Raw genomic sequence first — 16,341 nt, 5'->3', positions numbered from 1 at the left:
GTTTGAATGGCTGTGTGCTTGATTTTATACACCTGTCAGCAATGAGTGTGGCTGAAATAGCCGAATCCACGAATTAGAAGGGGTGTCCGCATACTTTTGGCCATATAGTGTACATCAAAATGCAGTTAATTTTCTCCTTGGTGCTGATCAAGGGGTGACATTCAGGTAAAAGCTATAAAAGCTACATTCAGCTATTTGCAGGTTAGTACGATGCGACATTCACTCGATCATGAGGCGAACCCGAATCTGCTCTCGGGCTAAGCCCCTTAACATTGATGCAGTTCACTCGGGATTCATATGGACTTCATTGCTTCAATGTGTGATCATCTTTGGAGGAGAATGATGAACACGTTGATAAGTCATTCTGTGATGGTTTTTACACGTTTTTGATTTTTTTATTTCTTAACACATTCCTTGAGATCCTTGTGGAATTTCTCCTCAAACTATACAATCAAACTTGAGAAGGGTATGAAGCAGGGCTGTGTGCCTGTGCTAACCTTGTTCACATTGCTCCTTGCTGCTGTTTTTCAACACTTCCTTGCGAAGGATGTTCTGAGTGGTATTTGTATTTGTGTGTGAATTGATGGTGGATTTTTCATTCTGCCTCACCTCTCAGCTGACTCAAAGTTTCAAGAAATTTGTCAGGTTATTCTTGTATGCCGATCACTGTGCATTTGTCAGCAATTCAGCTTCCAGCTTACAGCAAACTCTCAATCTATTTTCAGCAACAATGACCGACTTTGGCGAAACAATCAATCTAACTAAAACAGAAATTTTACACCAACCAACCTTTCCTCAAAATTTTGAAAATATTCCCTCCTTTGCTGTCGATGGTACTCCGTTGAATTTGGTGGACAACTTTGTCTATCCTGGCAGCAACATTTCCAATTTCCTCAGCAATGATTGTGAAATGAGTCGTCGTATATCGGCCGCTGCCACAAGCTTTGGCATTAATTTGTAAACAACATTTGCTGTGTATTGTGCTGTAGTTTTATGTCCTCGACCTATGGAGTTAAAACTTCCCCCCTGTATGCCAACCAAGTTAAATGGCTCATTGCAATGCAGCAACATCACTTGTGTCAAATTCTGAAAAGAAATTGGTCTGACTTTGTATCTTTCAGAGAAGTTGAGCGCATTTCGAACACTTTAAACCGATGTTCATGAACCTGGCCAAAGGAAAGCTACATTGGGTCGGCCATGTGTGTTGGATGGATGACAACCGATTGCCAAAATAAATTTTCTGTTCTGAAATCGACGCTGACCAATATCTATGCTACAAAGACCATCTCAAAATAATTTCGAAAAAGTTAGCATTTCCACGTGGGAACAATCTTTTTCACCGCCTTAACAACTGGAAAGAATTGTGTGAAAATTTCATTGTGAAAATGATCAACAAACAAAATTATATTCTCGATTAATGTAGTCTTCATAGAAATCGCCCTTAGAAACAGAATCAATAATTGGTGATTTAAATCGGCTTGATCACTACTACTCTTTGGAATTATTTGTTGTAACTTCATAATTGTACAAATTGGCCTTATCCTGTCATAAAATGGTGAATGATGATATATCATCAATAAAAGCTTCCACTTGAAAGTTCTCCCAAGCTTTTGCAACAGGTTGCTGCCCTCACAAACCTCACATCCTTGGGCCAGGTGAGCCCTGTGATACTTGATGACAAAAAGCTTTAAGACCACTATTCCTGCTCAGGACAGATTGGTCGGACATAAAAAGTTTTATCAAAAAAATCAATTGTTTCTCCAGTTCACAAACACATGGATGACAATGTTTAAAGTCAGAAGTTGATAAATAAAAAAGTGTCGAGCATCAAAATAATGGAATGGAAGGAAAAACATTGAAGAACATTACAACAGAAAGTGATGTTGAGTATACAGTATCAGGCAATGTGTGTGGAAAAACAGAGCGGGCTTGTGATAGACATACAGCATTCGATGGGGACAGACATTGTCTGCAGACAGAGTACCCGGCCTCCTGGTTGTGGAATGTTGACGCGAAACACAAGGCGAACGCGTGTGTTTTTACGTCCAACATCAGTCTCCCCTTTCCTCAGCTCAATATCCGAGTTCCTCAACTTCAGAATACCAGCACAGTCTATACTGAGAATTCAGAAACAGACAGGGAAATAGAAACACTCCAATCTTTTGACAGGTTATGTTAAACAATAAAAACACTTGGAAAAAAGATATACTCGAAAATAAACAACTGACTACTTCTACATGATTATCCCACTTGCGAAGCGAAAAGCGGGGTGAAGCAAGAGGTTCACTCTGTCTGTCTGTCTACAAATGTCAGGCTATGATCGAGGAACAACTTCATTTCAATTTAATGTGATATTTTGAACACTGCACACATGAATCTGAACATGGACCTGCAGTATAGCAGAATTTTGGCTCTGCATTTCCCAAATTGTACAGAATGTCATCCCAAGCAGGCATGTGCAGAGAGGAGCAAGGTAATTTTTTTTAGCCTGTCTGCCAGTCTGGCAGTCAAATATCATTGAAAATCATTCCAACCAGGAAACATATTGCTTTTAGGGATGTCATAAAGGACACAAACAACAGACACAAATAACTATTTTAATGTGTTAAATAAGGTGGTGTAAAAGAGAGTGCATCAATGGTGGTCAACTTCCATACTTCACTGTAGAACACAAATCACACTGTATGCACTTCCAAAAACCTCCAGTTTAACAGTACTTGGACAAAATAGTACACCATTGTACGCTATCCCAACATATAAAATTTGATGCTCACTCTCTCGGCATTGGGGAATATTGAGATTCAGACAAAATGGCAGCTCGTAGGAAATATATATCGTGCTCGGAAACGCAAAGAAAGAGTTTAAAAAGACCGTTCCCATGCCTTTTTTCTCAAGACTGTGGGGGGTAAGGTGTTCTATGAACTCTATCGTTTCAGTAAGGAATTGTTAAATGAGGGGCCAATCATTCTTACATGCACAAATAATCAAATAAGTTTTAGCAGCAAAATTACAATACGAAAATGGCAATATCCTTCAACTTAAGACCAGAGATGGGAACATGTTCTTTCCTCAAGCATAAAAAGAAAAAGAGGAAAGACTTTCAAATATTCTCAGATCTGCCAACAGAGTGGGGAGAGGTGCATGATGCAAGCAGTGGATTTCACTGCAAAGGTGTTCGAAGACCCAAGAGATTGACCTTCCCATATCACAGAATGACACAGCATCCTCTATCTCCTTAACTGTCCAAGGCCTTAAAAGTACATTTCTTCTTATCCAATTCCTTTTTGAAACAGGAAGTGAAAATGACACGAGTGAGTGCAGATGACATGGAGTGTCGCTTGCTTACAACAAAGGTGAAGAAATACAGACTCGAGCTGGGATTTTGCCCGAGTGTAAAGTAGTACTGTATATGTAAAGCTGCTACATGATCCTTAGAAAGTAGTGAAAACAGATTTTAAAAAATCATGGAAATATAATTGTTTATATGCGACAGAATAGCACAGAGGTAGTGCACTCATTATTGAGCTATCTAGTCTGAGTTTGACTCCGGACCTAACAATAAACTGTCAGGTTGGTGCTTCACACGCAGGGCATTGCATCACAAAGTGCACTGTCCATCTGGTGGACGTTAAGCTGGGTGTCCCATCTGCTCCCAATACAAACCGCTCCCCCCTCCCCCCAACCCCACCGCAATCCTTCCTCCTTCCAAATTTCCAGTTTTCCCTCCTGAGAGTTTCCTTCTGTATCCATCTTCATTCATCCACTCAGGCTACTCAGGTATCGTCTCCTGCGCCCCATTCCTCCCCACACCAATTGCTTGTCTGTCTTACTAGTTCTTGGCCTTCGGTTCTGCTGTTGATTTCCCCCCTCTCTCTGCTGTTTCTTTTATACTGTTGCATCATAATCTGTTCAGTGTACTCGTACTAACTCTTCCACGAGCCTAGACAATGAATAATTTTTTTTTAATTTCTTTGTCACAATTTTTGTTGTACACCCATTGCCAAAACTGAAAAATGTGAAAGTTAATAATAAAGACATGATGATTAGGATGTTTTTTTAAATGAACTTCAAATTTGCAGGACCCACCATTTTGTGACATTTAATGAAAAAGTAACTCATGCAAATTTTTGTGAGAATTGAATAATATTTTGAGGTTATTCATTATTGGTGAATTGAATAATATTTTTAAAATGTTGAATTTGAACTGTTTGTCACTGTGTTTCTGTTTGTTTTCAGGTTTTTAGATTCTGAGTTCACATAAATGACCACTCTGGTGTTGGCTTAATGGCTAGAGTGGTGGGCTTGGGTCCTGAATTCAAATCCTATATTTTGGACTTGGGTCCTGAGTTCTATATACTAGGGTCGTGAGTTCAAATCCCGCTTGGCTGTTGAATTAATACCAGGTGGGGTTGACTCAGCCTGTCATCCTTCTGAGGTCAGAAAAATGAGTACCAGCTTGCTGGTATCTTGTGTTGGAGTGGCGACCCGTCCAGGATTGTACCCAAGAGCCCAGGAGACTGCTTAGGCAGCACCAATGTTCTGGACAGGGTATGGTCCCAATGGAAGGATAAATGGCCACTGGAACTCGTTCGACAAAAGGAGATTTGGCTTGTTGGATCAGCCAGTCCCTCCCTTCCAAACCAGAAGCTTCAATCGAGGGGAGAGGTTCTGAAGCTTCTGTTCCATCTTTACTGTGAAGAAAAAAATGACCCTGACTGAAAGCATCATCATCACATCCAGGGCAGTGATGGAAATCTGGCATAATGAAAACTTCCCTACGAAGTATAAACCAGATGTCTGCAAACACCTTCATCAACTGCATAAAGAATGGCAAGATCTTCTAAAGAACATCTCAAGGATGAGTGAGACCAATTTGCGTAACCAAGTTCACTTCAAGGTGAGTCTGAATGACCTGTTTGACATAGCTCACAGGGATGCACTTTCACTCATCAAGATACCTGAAGACAAAGAGTTCTTGATTGCCCAACGAGAGACAGGCCGTAAGGGGAAGATGGGAGCCTTGGACAAAAAAGCTTCCCAAATGGCATCCAGGAAACAGAAACAATCAGAAGCCGAGGCAAAAAGGTTTTGGGCAAAGTGTTGTATTTTTTCGTTATGGCGTATAATATTGACAGTGTAAAACTTTGGTTGCTTTGAGCAACTCCTAAAACACAATGAATTCAGTTTAAATTTTGCAAGTTACTTTTTTTTTTATTACCACATAAAATAATGAGTTCTGCGTTGCCATCTTGTTTGATTAAAAATTTCCCCCATATTATAAAATCACCCTGATAATATTGTTAAGTTAGACTAGGTTAACTGCAAGAATGAGATCATTGGGTCGAAGACAAGTAACCTGATCAAGTAAGACAACAGGGAGTGAATACGGCACAGGTGTGATTGCCCAAATGGCCATAACCCCAAGAAGAGAAAACGTGACATACAAAAGACTTGAAAAATGGTAAGTGCTGCTTCCTTGCTTGACACTCAGTATTTAAAAAAAGGATAGAGCATGGAAAAACAAATCATAGGTTGGCAACTATTGTGCAGACTCCATCGGCCAAATGGCTCTTCCTGCTTTGAACTATCTTGTAAAGGGACTCTTAATACAGCAATAAACACAACCAACAACACAGTTAGTGCTAAAGAGTATAAACAGGATGAGGCATACCAGGCTGTCATGTTGTCTTCAGGGTGTAAGGGAATCTCCAGCATCTTGATGCCATCCAACTCCATCTCGTGACTGGTGGTACCCACTGCCTTTCCAGTGATGCGGTGCACCTGATAGAATGGATGAGGACGGAGAGGGCGCTCGTCCGCTGTGCCAATGAACAGCTGTACTTTCAGCCCTTGTTGGCTGCCACCCTTCAACTATACACAGACACAGACACAGACACAGACAGACACACACACACACACACACACACACACACACACACACACACACACACACACACACACACACACACACACACACACACACACACACACACACACCTATTGTAAAGAATAATCATCGACAAATTATATGCATGCAGGTGTCACACACAATGGGTAACTGCTCAATTCATTATTGGTGCAATAAATTATTGCAGATAATTTATATCACAGAGTACGGTAGTGCACCATATAGAAGGATGATACGGGGAAAAAATGGCCGCTCATTCAAATGTGTACACAATGATACGCTCAAAAACTCCTAAAGAGTGAAGTCATCACCACTTAAAAGCCATAACTTTTATTCTCAAGCATTTTTTGAACTACCAAGACTTAAAAAGACATCAGAATACATCGTTAAAGTACCACAATGAGAGATCGCTAAATCGCCAATTTGTACTTCTTCTTGGTCACCTCTCAAAACAATGTAAAACTGTAGCCCGACCTTCCTCAACAACTGCTGAAGCCATGATGGTGATTCCAACGTAAGGAAGTTACTTTGTCTCTCTACTAGTGCACGCATCCCAAAATTTAAAAACAAATTAAACATTAATCCTTTTTTTTCATAGATAAATTGAAAATAAATGTGGACTCAACCAAACCAGCCCAGGATCGTGAGGGGGGGGGGGAAATGGACGCCGGAGAGAACCATTCCAAAAGCAATACATATCCAAACCATCACTCAAATCAACTGCAACAAGTATTAAAACATTCTAATCACATAGATGGATTTAATCCACACCAAAATAAATAGAATGTTGATAACCCATGAAAAGTGTCACTGCCGTGAGCTCGAGGTCATGTTATCGGCACCATTTTCATTAGCATCACTTGGTTGACTCGCATCGTGGATCAAGGTGGTTTTGAATGTGTCCCAGATTGAAAAAGCCAAGTAAATGTTAAAATTACATTTTGTGCGGCAATAAACTGCTCCAATCTGTTAGGGGTTGTGGAAATTTTTTTCACACGTATTCTTATATGTTGATGAACAGGAATGGTGTAATTTTACTCTAAAAAAATCACTGCAGTATCACAGCTTCTCATTCGGCATTCATCACATGAACCCTGTTGGTTCATAGATTTGTTTGTTTGTCGCAAATTAGTTTATATCATTTTGTTATGTTGGAAGCATTAACGAGTGTATTTATGTTAACGGATACCATTAATCTTACCTTCTCGTCAGTTCGGCCGGGTTCGGCCGAGGGAAGTTTAACCCAAGTCTTTCACGAACTGGCTGGTGCCAGCGATAACTAGACGGCTTAGAGGCGATTGTGCAATGGGACGTCCAGTTTAAAGTCCATCCGAGGGATGGCACATGCATTGATTAATCATCCTGCATGTGAAACACTGGGTGGATAGCTTATAGCTGGGTCGACATTCAAACCTAGGCAAGACAGCTAAAATACGAGTATGCGACAGGACGTCCAGTCATCCATCCAAGGGATGGCAAACACATTGATGAATCACCCTGCCTGTGAAACATCAGGATGACAGAAACACCAGGTCAGACGTGTGTGCGTACCTCTAGGCCATCCTACCAGCCTATCGATGTCTCCTATTTCAACATCTCAATAAACTGTCACACAAGAGACCAGGAAACAAAGACCATTTATATAATCTTTCTTGAAAACTAAAATCATACCTCGATCCCCCTAACCACTAACCCTCCTCGGGGGGGGGGGGGAGACTTGTAATTAACTCCTGACGCAATATGTCTTCAGTACAAAATAATACTTGAAAAGACATTTGCACAAACATCCGTTCTTTTCAACTGTATACTGCACTTCCCTGTTGTCTCCTTGTTGACCTTCCAAAAACTTTTCTGAATAAACATATATCCCACATATGACTGTTCCCCAAAGTCAAGTTATTATTATAGCAACCATCAAATATCAGAGTTTTATGTACCATGCGCCTTAACTGTTTGTTTGAATAAAATAAAATAAAAACAATCCCTCACCTTAATAACAGGGTGCCCACCACCTGCTGCCTTCACCGCACCGCGACTACCTTCAGTCTCATAATGGGCACGGTGATGAGATTTTGGTTGAACATCCAACCGAAGCTCGTACAGACCAGCCTGGCTGGGTAGTTGCCAGTCCAATGGAGGAACGGAAGTTGATCTGCACACACAAATCAAATTTCTCCACATACATATTAAAAACTGCAAATGGCAAAAGATCCCTTGGCCTATCATCCCAGAGTTGCATTCGTTTAACATTTTACGACATAACAGTAAGACAGTAAATGGCCCAATGTATCTCCTCTAATCTAGTCAATAGTTACAGAGAAAACTAGAATGGGCACTCGGTAGAGCGCATACCTTCACCTCCGCTACTTTTTTGTTCTTGGCATGAGAGTGGGGGGAACAGAACAGTGAACATTTTCGTGTTGGTTTCATGCAAATCGGTTTTGATTTGACCGTGTTATGACAAAAACCGCATATTTTGAAAGGTCGTGACCCCACTGACCTTTCACCCCCAACCGCCAACAAGGGTAATGACGTAATTGTGTCATGTCGCCCATCACAAGATTGGGCAATGAATTCTGAACATTTTGGCATCGGTTGCATGCCAATTAGATCAAAATTGACCGCGCTATGGTAAAAATACGAATTTGACCTTTCCGTGACCTTGACCTTGACCTTTGACTCGATTGCTCCCAAAATCTAATCAAATGTTCCTTGGATAATAACCCATCATCCCACCAAATTTCAAGCGATTTGGTTTAATACTTTCTGAGTTATGCGAATAACAAACACACACACACACACACACACACACACACACACACACACACACACACACACACACACACACACACACACACACACACATTCACAAATAAATAAATAAATAAATACACAGCGACCAATACATAACCTTTCGCAGAATGCGAAGGTAATTAATGAATAGTTATTTGTCTTTTGGTAAAAAAAAATATTGGGGGGTGGGGGGAAGCGAAGGGCTCCACTTAACCCCTGTAGCGGTTCACATGAATCCAGGCTAATGGTTGCCCACCAACGGAATAGATGATCATTATGCCAGTAAAGTAGAATGAGAAGTGTGTCGAATATGTTAAAACGGAAGGAAATAAGTTATTGACTTAGAACACAAGTATTAAATGGTGTTATACACAGTAAAACTTTACATGTCTGTCATTATGAAACAAACACAACAAACCACACAGGAAAAAAGAAAACTTTAAAAAATACACCTTTTCCCTTCTTTGGCGTTCATCATCCCATACTGTTCTACAAAACCCTCCTGCAAACTCCGATATCCAACCTTAAATAATATGGACCTGCAACATTAAAGGTCTGTCCACAACATCATGGGTCCTTTCTTATGGGTGACCACAGCATCTCCAGAATATCTTATGCATACCCCAAGACGATCTCACACAGGACAGCTTTGATTCCCTTGAGAACTTCCCTTTGTGTTGCCTTCATCGGTCAAACTTCAGTTGAACAAATAACTTTCTCAACTAAATGTTAAGAGGCATGCTAACTGTCATTTGAAGGAAGGTAAAGTGAGTCGGCAAACCAAAACACATCGGTCAACAGAAAAAAAATTGATGACCAAAACCCAAGCCTTTTTATTTTTATATACATAGTCGAGGCTCGTGGAAGAGCTACTACACTGAACAGATGAGGACGTAACAGACAAAACAGGATACAAAACACGCATGCATGGGGTGGACAAGATAGACAAAGAAGGAAACTCCAAGGTGGGAAAACTGGAAGGAGGAGGGATTTGGGGGGGGGGGTTATCGAGGATTGGAGATGATCTGAGATGGTGATGAACAGCCGTCTTGAAGACCTGGAGGGAAGAATAAAATTGAAGAGGATGTGGAAGTTGATTCCACTGGCAGGAAGAAAAAAAAAAGAGAGGAACAAATGAGTTTCAGTGAGCAGTGATCCTGGATTTAGGTAGTTTCCCCAGAAAGGGGTTGATGGGGGACCATGTGAGTCTTACAAAAACCTTGGGAGGGGGGCAAAGCACAGAAAGAGCAGAGGGTGCAAGACCAGAAAGGAGGCAGTAGAAGACAGAGAGATCACATACGTGTCTGTGATGGCAAAATGATTGATCCATAAACTCAGCTTCAGCATGGGAGATTCCAATAATCTTGATGGTCTTGGTTTCCAATGCATCAAAAGGAGCAAGATGCGAGGTAGCGGAGCCAGCCCAGAGGGGAGAGCAGTTCTCCATGAAGCTGCGGTTGAAGGCCTTGTAGACGGATAGGAGTTCAGGTGTACCAAGGGAGGACTTTGTACAACGGAGGATGCCCAGTCGACGGCTGGTTTTGAAGGCCAACTTTGAAATGCGGTTTTTGCCCAAGAAAGATCATGGCTGATAGTGAGACCGAGGAGTTTGAATGACTAAACTTCCTCAAGACAACTGCTGGATAGGAAGGTTTGTCAGACAGTCCTTTCGGAGAGAGATCGCAATAGTGTGAGATTTGTCAGGATAGAGACATATTCCAAATCCTCCTTGACCTCTACATAAAAAAGAAAAAAAAATAACAATAATTAATAAAGCGTAGCGGATTGAGTAGCTGACCTATGGTACATTGCGGTGAGACGCCACTGGAAGACATGAAGAGTTCTTGAAAACAGTAAAGACCATAAACAGATGTGAGATGACCAAGAGCAAATGCCGCAGCAAATGGACTCCAGTTGTGGAGGAAGTGACATCACAATGAAACTCCTGAAGAGCTTGACCACTGAATCTAAGTGGAGGACATTATTACCTTAACTGTCTCGACTGCTTTATTAGTCCCCTACCAGTTTCACCAGAAGGGACTATAGGTTTGCTCTCCGTCTGTCTGTCCGTCTCATCAGTGGTTTATCAGACTTTTTTCCCATACCCATTGAAATATTCAACTGAAACTTGGTGCATGGCTTTATTTTGATAAGTTACAGAACAAATTAGAGTTTCAGAGCAATTCGTTAATTTTTCACAGAGTTATGCCCATTTTTGGACTTAAAATATCACATATTATACATGGGTCAGTGTTCAGCTGCACTGACTCCACCGCATTGCTTTACACCCATTAGTCATGCGCCGTCATTCCGTGAAGCAGCAAAGATGGCCAGGCCTCAGGCCTTAGGCCTGGGAGTTAGTCCATGGCCCAGTTCAATTGGAATGATACCAGGTATATAACCACAATGTATTATATATGCACATAAGCCGTATGCATGTTTTTGATTCATGTATGTACATCAGGTTCTTACCCTCGACAGAGGAGAGGGCATTGCATTTGGGTCTGTTTTTCTGTTAGTCTGTTTGTCCACAAAGAACACAAGTTCCGGTTTTTTTTCTGCAACCGCTTGTCAAACTGACACATAATTTTTTACCATCGGAGCGACGACTCATGTAGAATGTTTTCAATATAATTATGACATCAGCGGTCATGTGGGGTGGCAGCCATGTTGGAAAAAGGAAAAACTTTGAACCTCGATATGTCCGAAACTGCTCCATGGAAAAAAAATTGAAAATTGGCACATGGCAAGTACTCCGCATGGGGAACAAGTATGATTTTAGTGTGATGTCATAGGTGCCTTCGTTATGACATCATAATTGCATACATAGAAATCTACATCCAATCGGTATGAAAATTTCAGGGTCATCCTGGGATAAATTGGTCAACAGAAAAAGAAAAAAAAACTGATGACATCATCGGTCACATGGTTTGGCAGCCATGTTTTTTTCTCAAACCTTCAAAAATCTTCTTTGAAATGGCTGAACAGATGAAGGCGAAACTTCACAGCTATTACCACCTATCCACGAGGAACAAAACATTCCAACCTATGACATCATAGGTCACATGGTTTGGCAGCCATATTGGATTTACCCTGAAACCTTTAAAAAATCTCCTTCTCCAGAATGGCTGGACAGATCGAGGGGAAACTTCACACAAGTTCCTCAAGCCTCGGGGATACCATGGTGTTCATGAACAATTGATAGGTCACATGGTCTGGCAGCCATATTCGATTGAACAAACATCTTTTAAAAAACATTTTCTCTTGAACTGCTTCATCGATCGACATGAAGATTCAAAATTATGATCTCGTAGTGATGGGGAATGTATCTTTTCAATATCAACCTGATTGGATGCATGGTCTGGCAGCCAGGATTATTTGATTTTTTGCATCTGGGTGATTTTTTTATTTCTTTGTTTTTTAAAATAAGGATTACTTGGCTGCACCTGGATGGGTTTGAGGGTAGAGGAGTAGCAGCTGAAACTTGAGTCCTATCCAGGTTCCTCCTGATGACTTCGTCTTTGCTTTTTGTTTGGTCGGGTTCCTTCTGATGACTCCAATGCAGGACTGTACCTCTTAGCTTCCATTTGATTTGAATTGAATTTATTTTAATCGCATTCTAAATTCAATTGAATAATAATAAATGTCATGGGTCAGGGTCGTGTGTCTGATCAAAGTGGGGTTGTCTCAAAGCAGGACATCTTGGTATCCGGTCATCACTGTCAGCCGTTATAAAGTGGCAGTTCTTGTTCTGTCTCTAATAAATTGCGTAACACACCAGCACAGCACACAAAACAAGTCCTGGCAAGGGTCTGCAATCTCTGATTGTTCTTTCTTGTTGAAATTGTAATCAAACTTCTGTCTATATTCCAACTTCTCAAGTTTCTTTGTTACACGTTTTTTTTCTTTTTTGCTTTCTGTTGCTTTGTGTTGACAACTTGCTTCATTCCATTGTTGTTGTGTTTTGCACAATATCTATTGCATTATATTAATAAGAAAGAGCAATCAGAGATTGGAGACCCTCACCAGGACTTGTTTTGTGTGGTGTATTTTGTGTGGCAAATGCATGGAAGGATGTACTAAATGAAAGGTTATTATTGATCGCAAATTAAAGGTCTAAATGGTCTCATTGTAAATGTGTAAAGGTCAAAAAGTCTGAAATTGAAGGTCTAAATGGTCAAAATGGTCTCAATACTCTATAAAGTGTCAAAAGGATCTTAAAAGGTTGAAGGGGCTAAACAATGTAATTTAAGGTCTAAAGGGTTGAAATGGTCTGAAGGGGTCTAAAGGGTCTTAAAATGTCTCCTTAGGGGCTAAAAGTCAAAGGGGTCTACAAAGTATTAAAAGTTCTGAAAGGTGTGAAGGTCGAAAGGAGTTTTAGGATGTTTGGGGTTCTGAAGGGTCTCAGAGGATCTAAAGGGTTTTAGAGGACCAATGGTTCTACAGGGTGTAACAGGGTCTATAAGGACTTAGGGGTCCACAGGGTCTTAGGTTTCTTAAAGGTTCTGAGGGGTCTAAAAGGTCTAAAGGATCTTCAGGATTTTAAAGGGTCTTCAGGGTCTATGGGGTCATTAGAATCTGAAAGGGTCACAGGAGTTGAAAGGGTGTTAACGTTCCAAAGGGTCATTTGGGTCTTAAAGGGTCGAGTGTAATTAACACACATACATTCTGTGCGGACAAACAGACAGACAAATGGACAAATGCAATATGCTCTCCTCTGGTGAGGGTAATAACCCCAAGCAGGGCAATGGATCAATATGTGTGCCATCCATCTGATAGATGTTAGGCAGGAGGGCCCATCTGCCTACACTGGTTGTTGGTGAACATGAAAGATCCCATAGTGTCTTTTTTGAAGGGTAAGCGAGTTATCGCCGGTACCCTAAATAAAGTGGAGGGCTGCGATCGGAGATCGCTAATGGTTACCAGAATAGCCAACTTGTAATATTAGGCCATTGGTAGCACTTGAAATTCTGCCTCACAATGAAAACAAATGCATTTTTTTCCATAAAATGGGAGACCATGGCACCAAGATGAAACACTTAATGCCTCCCTCTGGGAAGCATCACGAGTAATAAGCATCCACAATTAACCTGACCATATTGTGGAACGTTGGCCGAGGCCCTCACCCCCCCCCCCAACCTAATTTTTTCACATTTATTCGCCTTTAAATTTGTTTTCTATGCAACCGCTTGAGCGATTGACACAAAACTTTCAACATAATAGTGCCTAAGGCCTAACCATGGATATTTTTAATTTTTTTTAATTCCAAAGTTACATGATGATTGGATGGAAAATGTGGCCAGCCTTCCAAAAAGTCTGTTTTCTGCAGGCATGGGTTGCATGGTGTTTCATGTATCAGGAATAAATGACCTTGCTTCGCTTGGCCTCGGCGGAGTTACAAATTCCTGCCAAAAATGCAGGTAGCAAGTGGTGGTCTGGGCTGCTTAGACATCCCTCGAGACCGGATTGCCCCGCTTGCTTAAAGTGGTTACTCTGCTGGAATAAGCACGTCCAGGTGCATTGAGGGTGGCCAAACATCTGGGCTGTAAATCTACCTGACTGGGTAAGTGGGAGGGAGAAATAGTTGTGGTTTACCGGAGACTCCGGTAAAAGATCACATGTGAATGGCCATTTTCAACCACAAAGGGTAACCTCGATACAAGCAGCAAAATCTTGTGAAATACAATAACTCTGCAAACCAAAGGATGGTAGTAATTGTCACCAATAAATGTTGATTACATTTAACATGCTTCTTTACATACACTAAACTCGTACCTATGAGTGCAACAAAGAGGTTTTCATCAAGTTACTTCCTTGCAATGGAGTGCTGTCCATGAACATCCATCAGATTTTGACATAAACCTCTTGTGTATGTGTATGTTGGTTCATCACATAATGGACTGAGTGGATGAATGTTTTCTTATCCTTAGTGAGGGAAAAATGGCAGAATGGATGGATGGTTGGAAGAGTCAGATCTGAAGGGATCAGGGGAGAGGGTGCGTAAATTGTCAGTGTTGAGACAATGAGGGTTTTGCTGCTTGCTTCATAATTAGCCTCACCCATTTCCAAAGGGACAGGAGCCATGTTGTCATTGATCTGTGTGCCAGTAAGTGAATGTGCGTGCGCACGTGCGCATCTGCTCACAGATGTACTGAAATATAGATCGTCCCTTCTCAGAACCAATGTAATCTCTAGACCACGGCACATTGCTGCTTAAATGCTCCGTCTTGTTCTATTTTTTTTTTCTTTTTCTTTTGCTGTAAATACCATCAATCATAAATTTTTCAACTACACATGTTATTATTATCTTGTGATAAATGCACAAAATACAGAGATAAGTACACAAAATAACATTGTGCTTACTTGCTTGCTTACCAGGAACTCACCGGAAGAATGGGGAATAATTGCTGGTACTTTGCTTCCCCTTGGACCATGGGTAAGGTGGTGGAACAGACAAATAAGGCTCAGAGACAAAGCCTGCATCCTCCTGCATGCCTATTGCCTCTTCCCCAATATTACTGTTGTGTTTCACATCAGTACGACGATTCTTTGGTGGGATGTTTTCTGAAATGTCCAGGACCACGGGTGAAGCTGGGAGTTCCGTGTGGCACCCTGCATTGCTTGGAAGCATGTCTTGTGGAGGAGTGAGCATCTGGGCAGTGGGCGAAGTTGACAGAGGGGAATAGGCTGAAGCAGGTCTGAAATATTCAGAACTAACATGCTTACGTTTTCCACCAGGAGAACAAGGTTGGGAGAGAGGGGAATGAGTAGAGTCATCACTACGGCCTGAATATGGAGATGTTCCAGGAGAGGAAAATGGAGAAACCTGCAAACAAAACAACAAACCAAAGACTTTAAAAATGGTACATGCTGCTTCCTTGCTTGACGTTTGGCATTTAAAAGAATAAGAACATGGACAATCCCCAAAGGTTAGCATCCATGGGGAGGAGGAAATTTCTCCCAAGGAAATGCCCCGCTGAGTGCGGTGTGAAAGGCGGCACCATTGTTGTGACATTGCTGGTACCCAGAGAGCCCCGGGAAGTGACGGGACTTTTCTCAAGCTCAGCGGCTGTGTTTGTATCATCAAACAATCCTGTGTTGCATCTCGTGTATTCGGCTGTCGGTCCACATGTGTGAAATGTGTGAAATGTGTGTGTGGCAGCTCCACTACGAGCTTTAGATTCTGTATTATTATTAATGTACCCAAACATACTTTTGTAATCAGAACCTCCATAACTATTTTCCCCGAGTTTTTGCCCTCCCATTCAATAGGAAGCATCTACTGTTACATTGGATCACATGTCTTGCCGTTAAAGCAATAATAAGAACGTATGCAGTGGCCACTCGACTTGAGACTCGACACTTAAGACTCAGGACACGACTCGAGACTTGACCCTAAAGACATGAGACACAATTTGACATTCAATCCTAAGTATGGTGCACCCAACAGAGATGATGGCCAGGGAGCCAGAAATGTGTCCGTGGATTGATACTCTTTCCCAGGGGTGGGCTGACGATCTTGCCAATAAAAGGCTTCTAAAGCCTATGTAGGCCAACCGATGCTGTGTTCAGCAGTGTAGTAGCTGACACTGCATTATGGAAGGGGGGGTGGGGGATTCTATGTTTCTCACAGACTTCAA

General features: G+C 41.5%; 1 protein-coding gene across 3 annotated transcripts in view; it reads right to left on the bottom strand.

Annotated features, from left to right (window-relative positions):
• The window catches only part of LOC147021985 (nuclear factor of activated T-cells, cytoplasmic 3-like), a 155,585-nt gene that overhangs the window by 44,767 nt on the left and 94,477 nt on the right, over positions 1–16,341 (bottom strand). For all 3 annotated transcript variants that reach the window (XM_085892483.1, XM_085892480.1, XM_085892482.1), the window contains 4 exons: positions 15,088–15,527; positions 7,898–8,060; positions 5,672–5,871; positions 1,945–2,117 (listed from right to left, as the gene is read on the bottom strand). In XM_085892483.1, coding sequence (XP_085748609.1) covers positions 1,945–2,117; positions 5,672–5,871; positions 7,898–8,060; positions 15,088–15,527 — 976 coding nt within the window. The remainder of the gene's footprint in view (positions 1–1,944; positions 2,118–5,671; positions 5,872–7,897; positions 8,061–15,087; positions 15,528–16,341) is intronic.

Source organism: Eptatretus burgeri, chromosome 8 (assembly GCF_056783735.1).
Source record: "Eptatretus burgeri isolate ZD-2024b chromosome 8, Ebu_testis_v1, whole genome shotgun sequence".
NCBI classification, from domain to species: domain Eukaryota; kingdom Metazoa; phylum Chordata; class Myxini; order Myxiniformes; family Myxinidae; genus Eptatretus; species Eptatretus burgeri.
Note: the sequence above shows the minus strand (reverse complement) of the source record. Positions and strands in the feature narration are given on the sequence as shown.